At 38.7% G+C, this 17,832-nt stretch overlaps 1 protein-coding gene across 1 annotated transcript; it reads right to left on the reverse strand.

The window, feature by feature from the left end:
* Window positions 1–4,185: 4,185 nt before the first annotated feature.
* On the reverse strand, window positions 4,186–17,502 carry IBSP (integrin binding sialoprotein). The gene is made up of 7 exons (XM_072126608.1): window positions 17,423–17,502; window positions 14,472–14,532; window positions 13,981–14,031; window positions 11,269–11,349; window positions 9,293–9,331; window positions 5,876–6,022; window positions 4,186–5,178 (listed from the first exon to the last, which is right to left on the reverse strand). Exons 2-7 carry the CDS (start codon window positions 14,523–14,525, stop codon window positions 4,786–4,788), a joined length of 765 nt encoding a protein of 254 aa, XP_071982709.1. The 5' UTR covers window positions 14,526–14,532; window positions 17,423–17,502; the 3' UTR covers window positions 4,186–4,785.
* Between the last annotated feature and the right edge of the window lie 330 nt (window positions 17,503–17,832).

Genomic DNA, 17,832 nt, shown 5'->3' on the forward strand with positions numbered 1-17,832 from the left:
TTCAACAGTAAGTTTTTGACTAGGATATGATGATTATTAAATGATGCACACAAATCTGTACTGTATGAAGTATACTTTACCTTACCAATATTGCTAAAATAACAAGATTATTTATCATGGGGGAGATATGGGGGAGATTTATCATACACCTGCGCTCGTGTGTATGATAATGACCACACCCCCGTATCCATCGGGCGGCGCGGTCCTCGTGCCCCTCTACACTCCATCCGTGCCCACATAGCGTGGAGGTGGAGTAGTCGCATTATAATTGTCTGTATTTTTCTGACTGGATTAGTTAAATAACTGGATATTCCAGTACCTGGGTTTTCTCTGCTCTCCCTATGATATAACTGTCCAGAAATAATGTGCAAACATTGCTCTGGCAGACATTTCTACATCTATACTTAGAAACCGAGTGACATGATTTAGTGTAATAGCCAGTATGTTTTTTGTAAAAAACTTTAAGGACTTGAAGGTGATGAATGTTTTGCTGGGGTTTCTGGGAAAGAAAATTCTGGGAAAGAAGCTAAACTTTTTCTCCCTGCCACCATAAATAAGGCAGCACTCTCTACCTCCATACCTGACATACAAGAAGCCAAGTTACATGATGTGGCATAATAGACAAACCGCTATATACACTCACCGGCCACTTTATTAGGTACACCTGTCCAACTGCTTGTTAACACTTGATTTCTAATCAGCCAATCACATGGTGGCAACTCAGTGCATTTAGGCATGTAGACATGGTCAAGACAATCTCCTGCAGTTCAAACCGAGCATCAGTATGGGGAAGAAAGGTGATTTGAGTGCCTTTGAACGTGGCATGGTTGTTGGTACCAGAAGGGCTGGTCTGAGTATTTCCGAAACTGCTGATCTACTGGGATTTTCATGCACAACCATCTCTAGGGTTTACAGAGAATGGTCCGAAAAAGAAAAAACATCCAGTGAGCGGCAGTTCTGTGGGCGGAAATGCCTTGTTGATGCCAGAGGTCAGAGGAGAATGGGCAGACTGGTTCTAGCTGATAGAAAGGCAACAGTGACTCAATTCGTTACAACCAAGGTAGGCAGAATAGCATCTCTGAATGCACAGTACGTTGAACTTAGAGGCAGATGGGCTACAGCAGCAGAAGACTACACCGGGTGCCACTCCTTTCAGCTAAGAACAGGAAACTGAGGCTACAATTTGCACAAGCTCATCGAAATTGGAAAGTAGAAGATTGGAAAATCGTTGCCTGGTCTGATGAATCTCGATTTCTGCTGCGACATTCGGATGGTAGGGTCAGAATTTGGCGTCAACAACATGAAAGCATGGATCCATCCTGCCTTGTATCAATGGTTCAGGCTGGTGGTGGTGGTGTAAACCAAAAAACAAAAAAACAAGAGAGCTTGCAAATATAGAAAACAAATTCACTTTATTCAAAAATACCACATACAATATAAGTAAACCACTTTCAGAAGGGATTCCTGAATGTCGGAAATATGGTGATGGTGGTGTCATGGTGTGGGGAATATTTTCTTGGCACTCTTTGGGCCCCTTGGTACCAATTGAGCATTGTTGCAACGCCACAGCCTACCTGAGTATTGTTGCTGACCATGTCTATCCCTTTATGACCACAATGTACCCAACATCTGATGGCTACTTTCAGCAGGATAATGCGCCATGTCATAAAGCTGGAATCATCTCAGACTGGTTTCTTGAACATGACAATGAGTTCACTGTACTCAAATGGCCTCCACAGTCACCAGATCCCAATCTAATAGAGCATCTTTGGGATGTGGTGGAACGGGAGATTCGCATCATGGATGTGCAGCCAACAAATCTGCGGCAACTGTGTGATGCCATCATGTCAATATGGACCAAAATCTCTGAGGAATGCTTCCAGCACCTTGTTTAATCTATGCCACGAAGAATTGAGGCAGTTCTGAAGGCAAAAGGGGGTCCAACCCGTTACTAGCATGGTGTACCTAATAAAGTGGCCGGTGAGTGTATGTTCCAAATTGAATAGACACTGAATAGACTCCAGCACAGCTCGTAAAGTAGTAAAAATATTTATTATTCTTTATTAAATCTTCATATCATAAAAACATAAGGAACAGTACAGCTAAGCGTCACAGACCGAAGAGTTTCGGCATATCGTGTCTTTCTCAAGGTCTGAACAAAATGCAATTGAGAACACAGTTTTAAGAGCCACACTAAGGAGGCTCCACCCCCAACTAATTACAGGATCCGATCACCTGATGGGAGCTAATATCGGTCTGTGACGCTTAGCTGTACTGTTCCTGATGTTTTTATGATATGAAGATTTAATAAAGAAGAATAAATAGTTTTACTGCTTTACGAGCCGTGCTGGACGATTGGATGTATTACTTAAAAGTGTCTATGTGTGGTCAGGCTGCGGACCAGTCCATTTGCACCTGTAAAGGCAGTGGAGTACGACTAAAAGTACGGTGGTAAGAGACGGGGTGAAGGTGCTTGTTGCCTTTATGAACGCTTCGTTTCTACCAAATTGAATAGAATTCCAACTGTAAATGCTTTGATTTTGTTTGCATCTTATCAGAACCTTTTGGAAATATATGTTAGGGTGAATTCACACGTCCAGAAGTAGCGGCCGTGAGGTAACCACAAAGATGACAGCTAGCCTCCAGCCGCACATTGGGGCACATTTACTTACCCGGTCCAGTCGCGATCCAGTAGCGGATTCTCCGACGCTGATTCGGGTCCGGACGCGAATCGATATCCACTAGGTGTCGCTGCTGCGCCGAGGTCCGCTGGAGTTCACCTTCTATTTCTTGGTGCAGGTAAGTGCGTGTCAAGCGACACATTTTTTTTTTAAATTCCACGTTTTTTCCGAATCCGTCGGGTTTTCTGACAGCCACACCCCCATTTCCGTCGCATGCATGCAGGCGCCGATGTGCCACAATCCAATCGTGTGCGCCAAAAACCCGGGGCAATTCAGGGAAGAACGCCGCAAATCAGTGATATTCGGGAAACCCGGCGAAAAATAGCCTTAGTAAATAACCCCCATTGCGTCTCTCTGCACTGTGTCCAAGCCGTGTAGATGCTCTGCAAAAGATAGGACAGGTCTTATTCCTGCCCTGATTTGTAGCACGGGCGCTCAGCAATCAATGGTGAGGCGAGGAGTAAGCAGCGCTCATCCTTCCCCCTCTTCTCCAGGTTTGCAGCTCATGGCATAGTTCCACTGCTGTGGACATGTGCATTTAGTCTTACTTTGGATATAATCACATATTGGGGCAGATTTACTTACCCGGTCCATTCGCGATCCAGCGGCGTGTTCTCTGCGCTGGATTCGGGTCCAGCCGGGATTTATTAAGGTAGTTCCTCCGACGTCCACCAGGTGGCGCTGCTGTGCTGAAGAGCATCGGAACTCACTGAAATACACCGAGCCGGGCTGAGTGAAGGTAAGTGCAATTTTCGCAACACATTTTTATTTTTAAATGCGGCGTTTTTTCCGAATCCGTCGGGTTTTCGTTCGGCCACGCCCCCGATTTCCGTTGCGTGCATGTTGGCGCCGATGCGCCACAATCCGTTCGTGTGCGCCAAAATCCCAGGGCAATTCAGGGAAAATCGGCGCAAATCGGAAATATTCGGGTAACATGTCGGGAAAACCCTTAGTAAATGACCCCCATTATGTCAGTAGGATTCTTAAGTCAGACATAGGTGTAGAGGGAACTGCCTTTAAAAGGTTGCATTGAGGCATAGTTTTCTCGTCCTGGAAATGTAATTACATATATTTATCCTGGGATCCCCAGTGGGCTTCAAGACTTTGTATGCCTTTTAAGGGGGTCCACCAAGGAAAACCTCCATAAGAAGTTTAGTTGTGTCACCAGTTGAGGTAGGTCACCTCCAATCATTTGCTGAGAAGCATTTTCAGATTCAAGGGGGTCCAAGAAGCATCAGGAGCATGGCTGCTGTGGATCATTGAGGGGATTGGAACTTTTTAAATGCATTTAAACGTATAGCATATTACACCACTTATGAAACTGCTAACCTTCATTCAAATATAAAGATAGTAGTGAAGGTTCATTCAAACACAGTACCTTCATTCCTGGTAACAACCCCTTCAAGTGAAGCATACCTTCTTCCATGAATATTTCAATGAAGAACCAATACCTTAATTATATCTACGTCTTGAGCAAAAAGACAACACTTGAATAGAGAGCAAATATTTTATTACGTTTTTTTTCATATTTTATGGAATACATATTTAGGTTTATATGTTCATATATATCTCTTTATTAGGTTTAAAAGGAGTGAAGAAATAGTCACTCTGGGCATTTGGTTATTCACAGATATGCATCCACATGGCTAATAAAGGTTCCCCACAAAACATCAAGTGGTTCATTTGCCATTGATCACAAATATGTAATTCACAGAGGTTTGTCAGATTTCTTCACAATACATAATCCATTTGAAATTTTTTTTTATTTACTGTGACCCAATGAAAAAAAAATGTAATAATTTATTTTATGAGGAAAAAATATGAATATACCAAGGTTGTCTATCCATCTTACATACAAATACAGTTACGTTTCTCTAATATATGACCATTGAGAGCTCTTCCAGTGATAGAGGAACCTGTAGCACTCTAGAATAAGGAAAGTGAGATACCTGAGATGGACAATCAGATAAGACTGATCCAATGAATATTTACCAATATAACAAAGTAGTTTTGTTCTATGATCTTTCTGGAGTGCTGAACTCCAATAATTAAACATACTGCATGAACAAATAATGAAAGTGATGATTTTTTCAAGGGTTTGTGTCTACTGATAATAATGCTGATAGTATTGCTGAGCATAGATCTGATGCAGATGGTTTCTATAGTGATAATCATCCTCGTATCTTCCATACGTATCACCTTTTACTCCTCTAGGATCAACTTCATTCTCATGATAATAATAGCCATTTTCATCATAATACCCATTATTCTCAGGTTCATATATAGGGGCAGTGCTTGCAGCGCCACCATTGCTACCTTCCTCAGTTCCTAGGTTTTCATAATCATTATTCTTAGGGAGCTCTGTAGGTATTCCAACTGTTTCTGCAATGGTAGCGACTTGTGTAGGTTGTGCTTCAGTACTACTTTCCTGGGCTGTGCTTGCCTGTAGCCCATCATCAGTTGTTGTCTCATTCTGACTTGCAGTACTATCTTCTACCTATTTACAGGAGAAAATATATATTGTGTTTAGTCACAGCTCTGGTTGACGAAGTTTGAGATCCAGCTTATAGTTGTCATAAAAATGACTCAAATGAATGACTCTCTCAAGTTGCACCACTTTTCTTGAATGTCATACCTCAGGCAAACAGGTTAACACTAACTTCTACATTACTTCTCTAAGAACATATATCTATGTGGAGACCTCTCACATTCTTTAATCTCTTCCACTTTTCCAAAACTAACCTTTTATTGTTACCTCTTTCTTCTACATTATACCCCAGAACCTTATGTATTCATATAACTTACCTTCCATGCCTATGCATTTCTATAAACCTTATAAACAATAGGTAAAAATATTCCTTTTTTTTTTTTAAAAAAAGGAAAAATAATTAAATATAAATGTGAATACTAATCACAGGCAATGCTGAGGTTTTCCATAGTAGGCCATGGCATAGAGTAGCCTTATAGGCCCTTGTAAAGGCCCAGTCTGCGACAAGTAAAATGTGAGTCCTTAAAACTTTAATGTGATAACATTTATTTATTGAAAATGCTGAGCAGTTGTCCTTGGAGACTAATCATATTCATTTGCATATCAGAAGTAAAACACCAGATTTATTGTTATGGACCCTAGTTTCTCTTTGCAGAAGGACAAGTTCTGATAAATCTGCTTAATAGGTTTAATGAACAGTTTTTACCTCTGGAGCAGAAGTTCCTCCATTCTCCTCCTCGGCACCTTCAGATTCGGCCTCTTCCTCTGCCCCATTACCTTCTGACTCCTCTGCTCCTGTTTCCTCTGATGCAGCGTTGTTACCATTCTTGCCAGCATCTACCGATTCCTCTTGCTGTAATAAGACATGTTACTGTAACTGATATAATACCAGGAAAATTTATAATAAAAAACGGTAAACAAGTTTAGTATTGTATATATGCCGATAAGGCACGTCATATTGTATCTTTCTTTTTTCACCCATTGTTATGCTGAGTATGTACCATGACCCTTTAAACCTGTTATTATTTGCTTATTTATTGAGAGTTCTTTATTCCACCAAATAAATATGTCATATTGACTTCTGTCTTCATTTTAGCACAGTCATGTGGAGTAGAAGTATAGAGCCAGGACTGCGTATCTCTGCCTTCTGTTGTGTTTGAGGTTAACCTCCATGGTCGCTTAGAAGCAAGAATACATTGCTGGGAAAAGATCCTTATAATGAGTCATAAAACCACAGGATTTAAAAACAGGATAGAAGATTGCATACTATTTTGTTTTGTATTCTGGGCTTACGAATTTATTACAATTAAGTATATTATGTAAAATGCATAATAATAGAAGTGGATGAACTTTGGCTGCCATTTTGCTCTTTATTTTCCTTCTTGCTTTTAACCCTATTCTGCTACTCTTTTGTCAATTTTGTTTTTAAACTTGTTTTGTAGATACAGTTTTTAAACAGTTAAAAATGATATGTAAATCTTATAAAAGAAGGTGTGACACATTTGTGGTGCAGCCACTTCTTAAATACAGCCGTTTCCATTAAAAAGAACGTGCAATGTTTGACAGAAAACTGGCGTAAAGCCCTTAGTAAATGTGCCCCTGTTACTTAATTACAGCCATTTTTCTGATGTGCAAATTAGCCTTCTTGACACTTATCTCATGACTCTTCTCCTCTCCTGGGCTGCCCCACTTTATTTTGACTGACAGAACTGTATCTCTTCAAATCACTGCCCTGCCTACTTGTATTTAGGGACTGTCTGGCAATATTCAACCACAGACATATAAAACTCTATTTGTAGGAAATATTGTTTTCATTTTTTTAAACTGTGCCTTGTGTTCCAATCATGTCATGTGACCAGGGCAATGCCATCTAAGGTCCCATACCATTTATAGCTGCAAAATATACCCTATTTTTAAGAGAAAATATCATGCACTACTTAATTCTGTCTAACCAACATGTATTTATTACATAAAATAAATAAAATATAGTAAAATGTATCGCTCTACCAGGTTATGTAAACAATTTGTATCTCAATAATCACTGGTATTGTATCATAAAGTTTACATTGTAAACATAAATAGGCAACAAAGTGCAATAGTGATAAAATATATGTACATTCATAATAAAAATCAAAACACTTATATCTAAAAGTAACGATAAATAAACCAGGCCAGGATGGTAATTCAATATAATGCACATTGTCAGTCAATGGGAAAAAATACAGTGTGTCATCCCATAGGGAGCATAGTGTTTCGCTCCAATTAGTTGAGCTTAAATAACCAGTGTGGTATTCCACTTATATTTAACATCTACTGCTCAATATAGGTACATCTCTGGTATTAATACCATATAAACACCTAATGTCCAAATTGAGATGAACTGTCCTGTATATTGTTTATATTTAGGACAAATGATGCAAGCATGTAGTTCTTGTAATGAAAGGTATGTTACCTGTGTTTTCCTCTCAATGTAATGTTCTACTGGAGGATCCTGATGCAGCATTGTAACGATACCTCATCTATGGCGAGAGGACGCCTAAACCTATCGTCTTCTCTTCTGTTCCTGTGCGCCATCAGCTGAGTGTGTATTGGAGTGTCTTCAGGGAGTCTACTAGGTCCTAATGCTTAATTGTAGTGACGTCAATGCATGGTAGCTGGCTTCCACAATATTTTTGTTAGTACTTGGCGGCTGCAACTTATTAAGTCTCCGATAGCTGCTTATAATGTCACTGCTTCTGAATGGTGTCTTTCACAAGGCTTGACTGACGATCCTGCAAAGAAAGGGGTTAGACAACCCGAAACGCGTCTAGAATTCGCTGCAGGATTGTCAGTCAACTAATTGGAGCAAAACACTATGTTCCCTGTGGGATGACAAACCCTGTATTTTTCCTATTGACTGATTCATGTGCATTATATTGAATTAACATCCTGGCCTGGACATGAAATCATAGAATGCCTACATAGAGGATGCAGAGGAGTAGAAGTCTATTGAGGCACACTGTGTTTTCATGTGCTCAGGTACATACATGGGGTACATTTTGGAAATGTATAGAGTATAGAACCTTAATGACATCATCTTGATCACATGACATGAACTGCTGCATAGTAAGGAGGCCTAAGGCATGGTAGATGAGAGGGGCCAGGTAATATAAGATAAAATTAATTTATGGGGATGTAAGGAAAACTATTTTTAGAAGGGTGTCTGTTGGTTACTAGCCCTCTATGGAAACCTGTTATTAGCTGTATTTCTGAAAATGTGGTGACAGGTTCCCTTTAAGGTTGATTTTAAGATCAGTTTTTTGGACAATAAAACAAATAAAAAAACATATAAAAATACAATTTTGTCTCTGTCTGACTTTCCAATTATTACGTGAGTGATAAATGGACTGCACATTGACAACACATGACATGACATCTAAAGTTTTTATTTAGCCCTACATGCTTTAATGGGAAAGAAAGAGGTACATATGAGAAGTGTAGTGCAAAGATTTTTTACTCATAGGCTTTAGGTCTGTGAAACAAAACAGATCATTGAATAGCTTAAATTACTAAATTGGGTCTTAGTAGTGTTTTTTTCACTGCATAAGGCTACATTCACACAATGTGTGCCCGCCGTACCGTAGCTCATGTCAGCACCGGGGAGAGGAGGAAGGCTGCTCACTCCTACCCCTCTCCATAGTGTTATATGACGCATGGCGCCGTATTCTGGGGAAAGATAGGACATGTCTGTCTATGGGGGACGTATATAAGGCGTATATATATGATGGCCGTATATACGTCCCCCATACGGTTGTGTGAATGTAGCCTTAGGATGAAAAAATGTGCCTAAAAGAGCCTTAATAGTATAGCATCCAAGTAAGTCCATTTCAAAAGTCTGTGTAGTTAACATGTGTTTGTATCTCTTTCTGTAATGAAGTTCTGTAATGTTACATTGTAATAAAAAGCAATGAATAGAAAGTTGGTGTTTGCAATCCATGAAGTTGAAAAAATAACTGTGATATTCACAAGGAGCTGTAACTAAAAAACAATGGTGTGTGGGAATCTAATACTATAAAAGTAACTCTTTAAAAAAAACTTTTTAAACTTTTTTTAAAAAAATGCATGTTTCAGAATATTTTCATACCTCATCGCTATCTTCATTCTCCTCTGAAGAATCACTTGCCTACAAAATAAAATATCAGGAGATTTTTATTTAATGGTAAAAACAAAATAATAATGTTGTTGTAGAAATTATATAGAAGTACAAGAATGGTTAGTTGTGTTCTTCCACAAAATTGTTAGGAAGAATATTGCATTAATTTGCATGTAAGTATCTCCATTTTCTTATCCATTAGGAAAGTAATAGTTTCATGTGTTAACTGACTTGACTTGATGCTATTGTTTACTGTATATTGTGGCAACTTTATAATACTTTAATGTGGCAAAAGCCCAATTTTTACATGATGTATATTCTTAAAACACAACTTTTAATAGCATTCTACTTAAGATCAGGTGAATCTGTGATATATAATTCGAAACACACAAAGCCCATTGGCTAAAAACTGGAGAGATTACTCCCCAGCCCGAGAAGGGGTGACTGGGATAATCAGATCCAAAGAAAAGAATCACAATGGATCTTTCCTCTACAAACTGTCAAACTGAACGGATTAAATAAGGCTTAAATCTCTTTTTCACCCTTTATATCCTACGTCCTGTTTATATACCATTGCATGGGCATACATGGGGGAACTCTTTCCATCATTGGTTCTCACCCCTCTTGTATACTTAACGTGTTCACCTTTAAGATCTTCAATTAGGTTGTCTCATGGTGGATTTAAGGGATATTTGGAGATTTGCATTCTAATATCCACCTTTTGTAGGAGTGTTATCATGTTTTCTTCTATACAGATGCCTAAAGTACCTTATTGTTTACCACCGTGTGTTTTATTATAGCAATAATGTGTGGGCCGCTTCTCCTGAATGTACTGTTCAGTGGCATTATTAACCATGTGGATTCTTACAGTCTGAATAGCTGGAAGACCACCTGTTCCAGAACAAAAGGGACCTGTCTATAAAAGATAAGTTGATGCTTACCCCTGATGTGTCATTAGTTGATGACTCCATCACTTCCTCCTCCCCATTTGCTTTGTGTACTTGCCCCACCCTCTGACATCAGGACTGTGAGGTGGGCAGACCTCTGAAAGGCGGATGGGGGAGGGGTTAGGGAGTGCATAGCCCTAGCATTCATGCTGCGGCAGCAGTTATTATCATGCCACTGGCGTCCAGCATCAGGACGCCAGCATCTTTGTTATTTAGTCAGTACATACTGTAGTGTAAACCTTGTTACTTCCTCCTGAAGAACCCACTAAGCTCATTTCCAATAAATATTGCTTGAGGAGCTATAGTAATATTGTTGTGGAAGCTCCTAGCTCTAACCAATACATATTGATAGGCAGAGCTTTAGATGGATGGCCCTGAAAATTGTGTTGTTTGCAGTAACATTAAGGGTACATTCACACGGCGGTATGCCCGCTGGGCACTGGAGAGGGGGAGGAGGTGGTGACCCGTCCATGGAAAACAGCGGTGCACGGCCACACACACTGGGAAAGATAGAGCATGCTCTATCTTTTCCCGATGTACGGCACAGAACATACCACCGCCAGGCCACCATTGCCGTCTATGGGGACGTATATGTGGCCACAAATTTGCAGCCGTATATACATCCCCACAGACGGCCGTCTGAATGAGGTCTAACACTGTGAGCATAAATTGGGAATACTCCATCTCCATCTGAGGGGTATAAATAGGAGGAAGTTGTGTATGAGATATTAATCCTCCCAGAATCTAAAGTTTGCCAGACTCCATATTTTATAGCCAATGGGCTTTTCTTTTTCCGTATTATATATCACATATTCACCTGATCTTAAATAGAAAGCTTTTAAAAGTTATGTTTTAGATTATCTACACTCTTAAATTATTAAATTATTTAGTGATCCTCACTAAGGATATTGTATTGCGGTATCTCAGTAGATGTCTCCCAGTGAAAATGTACATTTTTGGTTACAACTATACAATATTAAAAAGAAAACTTGAAAGCTACATGAGGCTGCTTGTTCTTACCTTAGCATAAGTTATGTATTTTGGAGGTGCCTGAAAGTATGCACGTCTGAAAAAGTTGTTGCTGAATCTATGTCTTAGTGCCTAAAAATAAGAAGAACATTGTAAATGTTTTTTTACAGACTGTAATTTTAACTAGTAGCCCATTTTATAACCCCTTTATATGACATATTACGAAATTTGTCTTATTCAGCGTCAGTGTTGAAAAATAGCTCACAGACGGTGGGGCTATTGCCATGATAAAACTTTATAATGTAGAGAGCTAAAGATGCTACATACTAGAAATAGCAATAGTGCATGGTTTCTGTCAGTGGCCAGTTTAAGTGTCCCACGAGCCCTGGACTGTTCACACAACTAGAGCCCCCCAGCATCCATACTATTCTATATAATCTAGATCTTTAATCTTGTACTGTTTATAAAAGTAATTAACCCATCTATTTACAAAAGCCAATCCCACTCTCGAACTGCATGAAACCATAAACCCTGACTACCGTCCAGACCAGATCTCCCAGACAGTGTATGAGATGTGGATGCTGCACCTGGCCCACCCTATGTGCTTTGCAACTGAACTCCCACTCATACTGTAAATACTTGCATATAAGCCAAGGCTCCTAATTTTACCACAAAAAAAAAAAAACTGGGAAAAGTTATTGGGGCACATTTATACAGCCGTTGGAATTCATAGAAAGTGCATTGTCCAGCAATAATGCACTGTGCCGCCATTCACTAAGATTGTGCGCCCAATATCCTGCATGTGTAGCCCAATATCCTGCATGTGTCGCTTCAGGTCTGACAGAGTTCACCATCTTTTTAGTGGTGCATTTACGTGCTTGAATGTTAAATCCCATGCTCAGTCATAATCCGTTGGATCATCCAACGCCACGCCCCCCGATTTGTGTGACAAGTAAGCAAGTGCAGCTGTGCCAAACAATGGATTGCGTGCGACACAATCCCAGCGCAGACACTTTTAAATACCTGTGCAAGCCGTGTAATCCCCTAAAAAGGTGCACATCTGTCGCACAGTCCGGCGAAAGTGAGCACCGCAACCTTTAGTAAATGAGCTTCATTGACTTGAGTATAAGCTCTAGGTTAGAAAATTCAGCTGCTACTCTAATAAAATGTTCAGCAGCAGACACACCTCATTATGGTAATGTCCGCAGCAGAGCCCCCTTTAAAGAAATGTTCACAACAGAGCCCCCTTTACAGAAATGTCTACAGCAGATGCCCCCTTTAATGGAATGTCCACAGCAGATGCCCCCTCTAATGAAAGTGCTACAGAATTTGATATTGCTATATAAGTAAATATTATTATCTTTAATTGTCAACATCAGATGCTTCCTTTGAAGAAATGTTTACATAAGATGCCCTCTTGAATGAAATGTAAACCACAAAGCCCCTTTTTAATGAAATGCCCACATCAGATGCCCCCCTTTAAAGAAATCTCCACATCAGATGCCCCCTTTACATAAATGTCCACAGCAGGGCGCCTCTTTTACAGAATGTCCATGCAGAGATTTCCCCCATTAATAAATTGTCCACAGAAGAGCCTCTCTTGAAAAAACGCTCTACACTTCTTCTTCTCTCTGCGGCTCAGTCTTCTCCTCTTTCTGCCCCTGCATACACACTATGAAATATTGCGGCCATAGTGTATACTTCCAGGCAGAAAGGAGAAGATGGAGTCGCGTGGAGAAGAAGCCAAAGGTAAGTATAGATTTTTTTTTTAAGATTGATGGTGGATCTTCATACAGGGCCCGGGTGGGCCCCACTAGTTCATTAGCATAATTTTCAGACCCATTAGCTCAATTTTTAAATTTTATTTTGAAGAAGGCTATGGATAACAAAATAAGAAGATTACCATAGGCACCTTGCCTGGATCTATGAGTAAGTGTCCTAGGTTTATCATACTTCATTTTGATGGTATATTTCCTTTAATATTTTAGACTTGTTTTTTTATGACGTGTGAGCTAAAGCTAGCCATGACAGATGGATATTGGCTGAATCTGAATGACTTCCCATTTATGGAGCTTTCCAACTCTTCTGCCATTTGTAGACATTTGGGAGAGTTAAAAAATCACAGTTTGATCTTTTATCAGAAACAACAATAACAATCCATGCATCTTTGTATGAAAGAACAAAGAGGCATGGAGGAACTGCCGTGGTTCAGTGATTATAACACCAACTGATGCAGTCTCTGAAGAGGAAGGGATATTTATCTAACCATATTACATACACAAGTTACAAAGAAGAAAAAGCAGTGGTCAGAGGTCAAACTAAGGGCTAGTCCATCAAAAAAAGGCTTTGCTTTAATATAGATTTGGCATTTCTCTAAAATTTGTACCATCACATTTTTACTGGGCTATGTATTTTATTTAATGATCATTTACTGTGCAACTTCCAAAGTACAGGAGGTGCCTGTGGTATTCCTCTATAATTATATAATTGTAGGTATTCTCTGCCAATACATATATAGATGGTAATCCCACACATATTCAAACTCCCTGCGTTTGTTCCGAACACTTTAAAAGATTGTTTTGCCTGGGCACCGTTAAAATTTGCAGATACTGGCCTAGGTTTTGCTGTCTTTCACTCAATGCTGCGCCTGTATTAATGTTATTAGAATCTACTGTGTTTTGGATGTTAAAGGGTTACATCTAAGCACAGCTTTAGAATTTATATTGTCATTTGCACTGTAATAGAAACACTTTTTTTACTTACCCCTTTTTCGTCTGAATCATCTCCTTTCCACTTCCTTTGGAAACGGTTTATCTTAAAGACAAAATTTAAGTACATATTCATCAAATCCATACACCTTTAGTAGCTTCTATAGAACAGTCATTCAGTCTGCTACCTGTTCTAATGGTAGTGTAGAAGTGCACCAAAACCACCTGGTGATGCAGACCCATGACCATCCACCATGATCAACTACTAATGTCCTATACTAGCGGTTTAGGGCTCAGTTGACTATTGTTGACCATTGACTTGTTTCAGGGGAGGTTTAAGCTTATAATAGCTGTTTAAGGTTCCGCTGACTATTCTCTTATTTTTTGTCGGGGGTAGGGGATTATATTATGTCTATTAGACTATAAATGTACACATTTTACAAGTAAATCAAAATGCTTTAAACAGTAATATCATTTATTTTCTATATTTTCATAGCACTAAAATGGTAAAACAAGATTTTATTCTGCTAGATGTTATATACTCACATAAAATGCACTGCTGATACCCCAAAGAAAGATAAATATGAGTGTCACCTTCATTTTTCTCCTAATGAAAAGAAATACATTTGCTTAGGAAGATTATAGTTCTTAAAAAAGGTTATGATAAAAATATAACATTACATAGTCTGGAAATGGATCTTGTACAGCTGGGAACCTGACAGTAGGATTAGGATTAAAGGGGCTGTCCAAAATGTCAAACTAATAATTATTTATTTATATAGCGCACACAGATTACGCAGCATACATACAAACTCTTTGCAGATGTTGACCTGGTTGGGATTTGAACCCAGGACCCCAGTGCTTCAAAGAGGAAGTGCTACCCACTCAGCCACCGTACCACCGTGCCACCCTAGTAGGTATGCTGACCTCTCTCTGGCATTCTGTTAGTGCATGACTTCCTGTCAATGCCGGTTTGTGTAGCGGACACATGACATCACTGCTGAGCCTCTGTATATGATCAGAAGCTGGGGTGATGGGACGTGCCGCGCTGCTTCGGTCCCCCAGAAAGAGGTAAATATACCCTGTTTGTTATTTTCATGCCACTTGGGCCCTCAGTAAAAGGAATAATATATATAATCGTAGACAACCCCTTTAATTGTAAAGCATTTCTGGTTAAAAAATCAACTTATGGATCAAAATATAAAAAAAGTCTAGTTTACATAGACATTTCACATTGAGTTTGCATATACAAGCTGAAGGCCATGTGATTGGGGTGCCTAAAAACATATTTTTTCTATTAGGACTACCACCAGACCTTATATTAACATTATGGTATTGTTATGCATCTGGTCTTAAATTAAACTTCCAGTGAGAATTATGTATCCACTATACATTACATAGATTGTTAGAGACCATGGGGAGTTTTAAGAAAACAATGTTCATGTATGCATCCCGCCACTCCATTCAATGTCTATGGCACTGCCATTGTACTCATTACTGTACTGCAGTAAATAAGTGATATATATTGGGCATTTGCATGGTACCAAAACAGGAACACTATCTTTTAAGTCTAAAACTAGCGTAAAACTAAGAGTAAAACTAGCAGAAATTGTAATTATTTTAAGTTAATATGTTTTTTTCTACATTTTGACAATTTAAGATATGAGTGCTACTTTTACATGTTACCTGATGTCTTCTGCATTTTTTTTTACAGGCAGTCTATTTAATGTGTAGGCAAATCCATTAAAAAATGAAAATTTACAATTTGACATTTCTTTACCCAGTACAACAACAAATCGTGTAAATACAAAACATATCTAAAAAGTGATATTATTACAGGGAAAAACGCACCATTTAGTACCTAAAAATATGACGTGTCAGAAACATTTCTTATGTTGAGAAGAAAAGATTGGATTTTTTAAATAATCTAGGCTGAATGCTTTTATATCCTTAATAGGTTGTTGTTAGAGATATGTACCTGCACTTGAGCATCAGTAAGTCATTTTGCCACTGGCTACGTATTCATTTATACTCTATATTTGTTTAAGGGGATTAAGCTTATACTACAGTATACATAAATTAGGAAGGACAGAGACTTAATGGGTTATTTATCATTATGCAGCTCCTTCGGACAATTCTATGTCAATTTTTGGAGCTCCAGTGCCCATCACAGTCACAGTCCAGTGCCCATCACAGTCACAGTGTCTTTGGCCCTTTAATAAATCGTCTACTTTCTGTCTGGGATTATTTAATAAAAAAATCCCAAAATTAAATAAAAATTCCCAGCACATGCACCAGCAGGGGACTGGAGTAACTGTGAGGAGCCTTTTTTTTTTTTTTTTTTGCAAGAGTCCTAAGTCATGAATCTAGCTTTGCACTGTGATGCAAAGCCTTGCATTACCAGTAGTTTTATGTTATGCCAGATTAATCAAGGCGTGTAAATTGTCTTGTGAGAATTTCTGGCTGTGAAAAGTCCCAAAAATCCTGAATGCAACTTTTTTGAGACTTTTTCACAGCAAAAAAAGCCCAGGAAAGCCGTTGATAAATAACCCCTTTTGACTCTATAACCTTTAGTGTGGGCAAAGTTTAAGTACCCTGTTGGATGTTAGGAAAACCACACTTTCGCTTATCTTAACTTTTAAGTAAAAGCTTTTTGTCCACCTGATAAAAGAATATTTAGGAACTATATTAAATGTATAAACATATGTACATTACCAATATAAACCGTTTTAAGAGAACTGCAGAAAAAATGCATCTTTGATAGAAAGATGTTTTCTCATTATTCAGACTGTAATCATGCACCTCTCATAATTACCCAAAGCCTGCTTAGCACCACTTTGATATTTGTGTTAATAAATAGGCATGATACAATATTCCGAACAAGCTATCATGGAAATGTAGGGATCCTTGCTGCACAATCCTTCCAAAACTATGGTAGATCAGAAGAGTTTGATCTACATTGATGGTATATTTTCACTTTCAAGTTTGTTTTTAAACCAGGTGTTTTATTGTAGTTAAATATAAACATTAAATGTGTACCCCCAACGCCACACTACTAATACTATTCACTGTTAATAGAGCTACAACAATGATATACACAGGCTCTCATACCTTCCCGAGTGGTACTAGGTTGCCTGAAATAATCCCAAAGCCTTTGGGCCTTGAGAAGCATTCAATTAATTTTCCTTCAGAACGTAATTAGGATTTTCATAACATTCAGAAATAAAAACACACATTTTTGATTTAATTAAAGGAGTGGCAGATTCTATATTTCAGACATTTAATGCTGACATTTCCATCAGGCTATTAGAGGTTAAAGGCAAACATTAGAGAACTTTAATACAGACCGAGGAGCATTCCATAATAATCTACTTATTTAATACTAGTTCCTCTTAAACACTTCATAGTAAACATTTTAGTAGTGATAAAATAAATAACATGTAAAAGACAAATAGAGTGGAGGAGAATGAATGCTAGAGAAGAAAAGTTTTGCTTACCTTTTTCAGAATGTTCTGAAGCTACGAGTGAAGAGCACAGATTTAACTTGTTGGGTTTGTTGGACATATTGCAATATAAACTCCCTCTTTGTTCCCCGCTAGCCAATCAAACCACAGTAGTGACATCACCAAGTGCGTTCTCACCGTAAGAACCTGCAATGTCAACACTTGCCATGGCCACACAGTTTACAAAAATGTCCCTACAATGCCAGCATGTTTGTTTCATTCCATATAATTGAAGGTCTAAGTTTACTGGAAGGGTTTGGTCAGCAATGCCAACATATAATGATGTTTCAGAGTATAGTGGAGCGCCATAAAAAGTCTTTCATCTAGTTTTCCCTCCAATACTATTTTAAGTAAGGAACATTTAAGAGCCAGGTTTACATACAAAGAGAATTTAATAGAATCTT

The sequence above is a fragment of the Engystomops pustulosus genome, chromosome 1, assembly GCF_040894005.1.
Source record: "Engystomops pustulosus chromosome 1, aEngPut4.maternal, whole genome shotgun sequence".
Taxonomy (NCBI): Eukaryota; Metazoa; Chordata; class Amphibia; order Anura; family Leptodactylidae; genus Engystomops; species Engystomops pustulosus.

Excerpts from the sequence above, each read along its gene's own strand:
- IBSP (XM_072126608.1), bottom strand. The coding sequence starts at position 14,525 with ATGAAGGTGACACTCATATTTATCTTTCTTTGGGGTATCAGCAGTGCA. Across the intron at positions 14,032-14,471 it reads GTATCAGCAGTGCATTTTAT|ATAAACCGTTTCCAAAGGAA; the intron begins GTGAGTATATAA and ends TTTGTCTTTAAG. Across the intron at positions 9,332-11,268 it reads AATACATAACTTATGCTAAG|GCAAGTGATTCTTCAGAGGA; the intron begins GTAAGAACAAGC and ends TTTATTTTGTAG.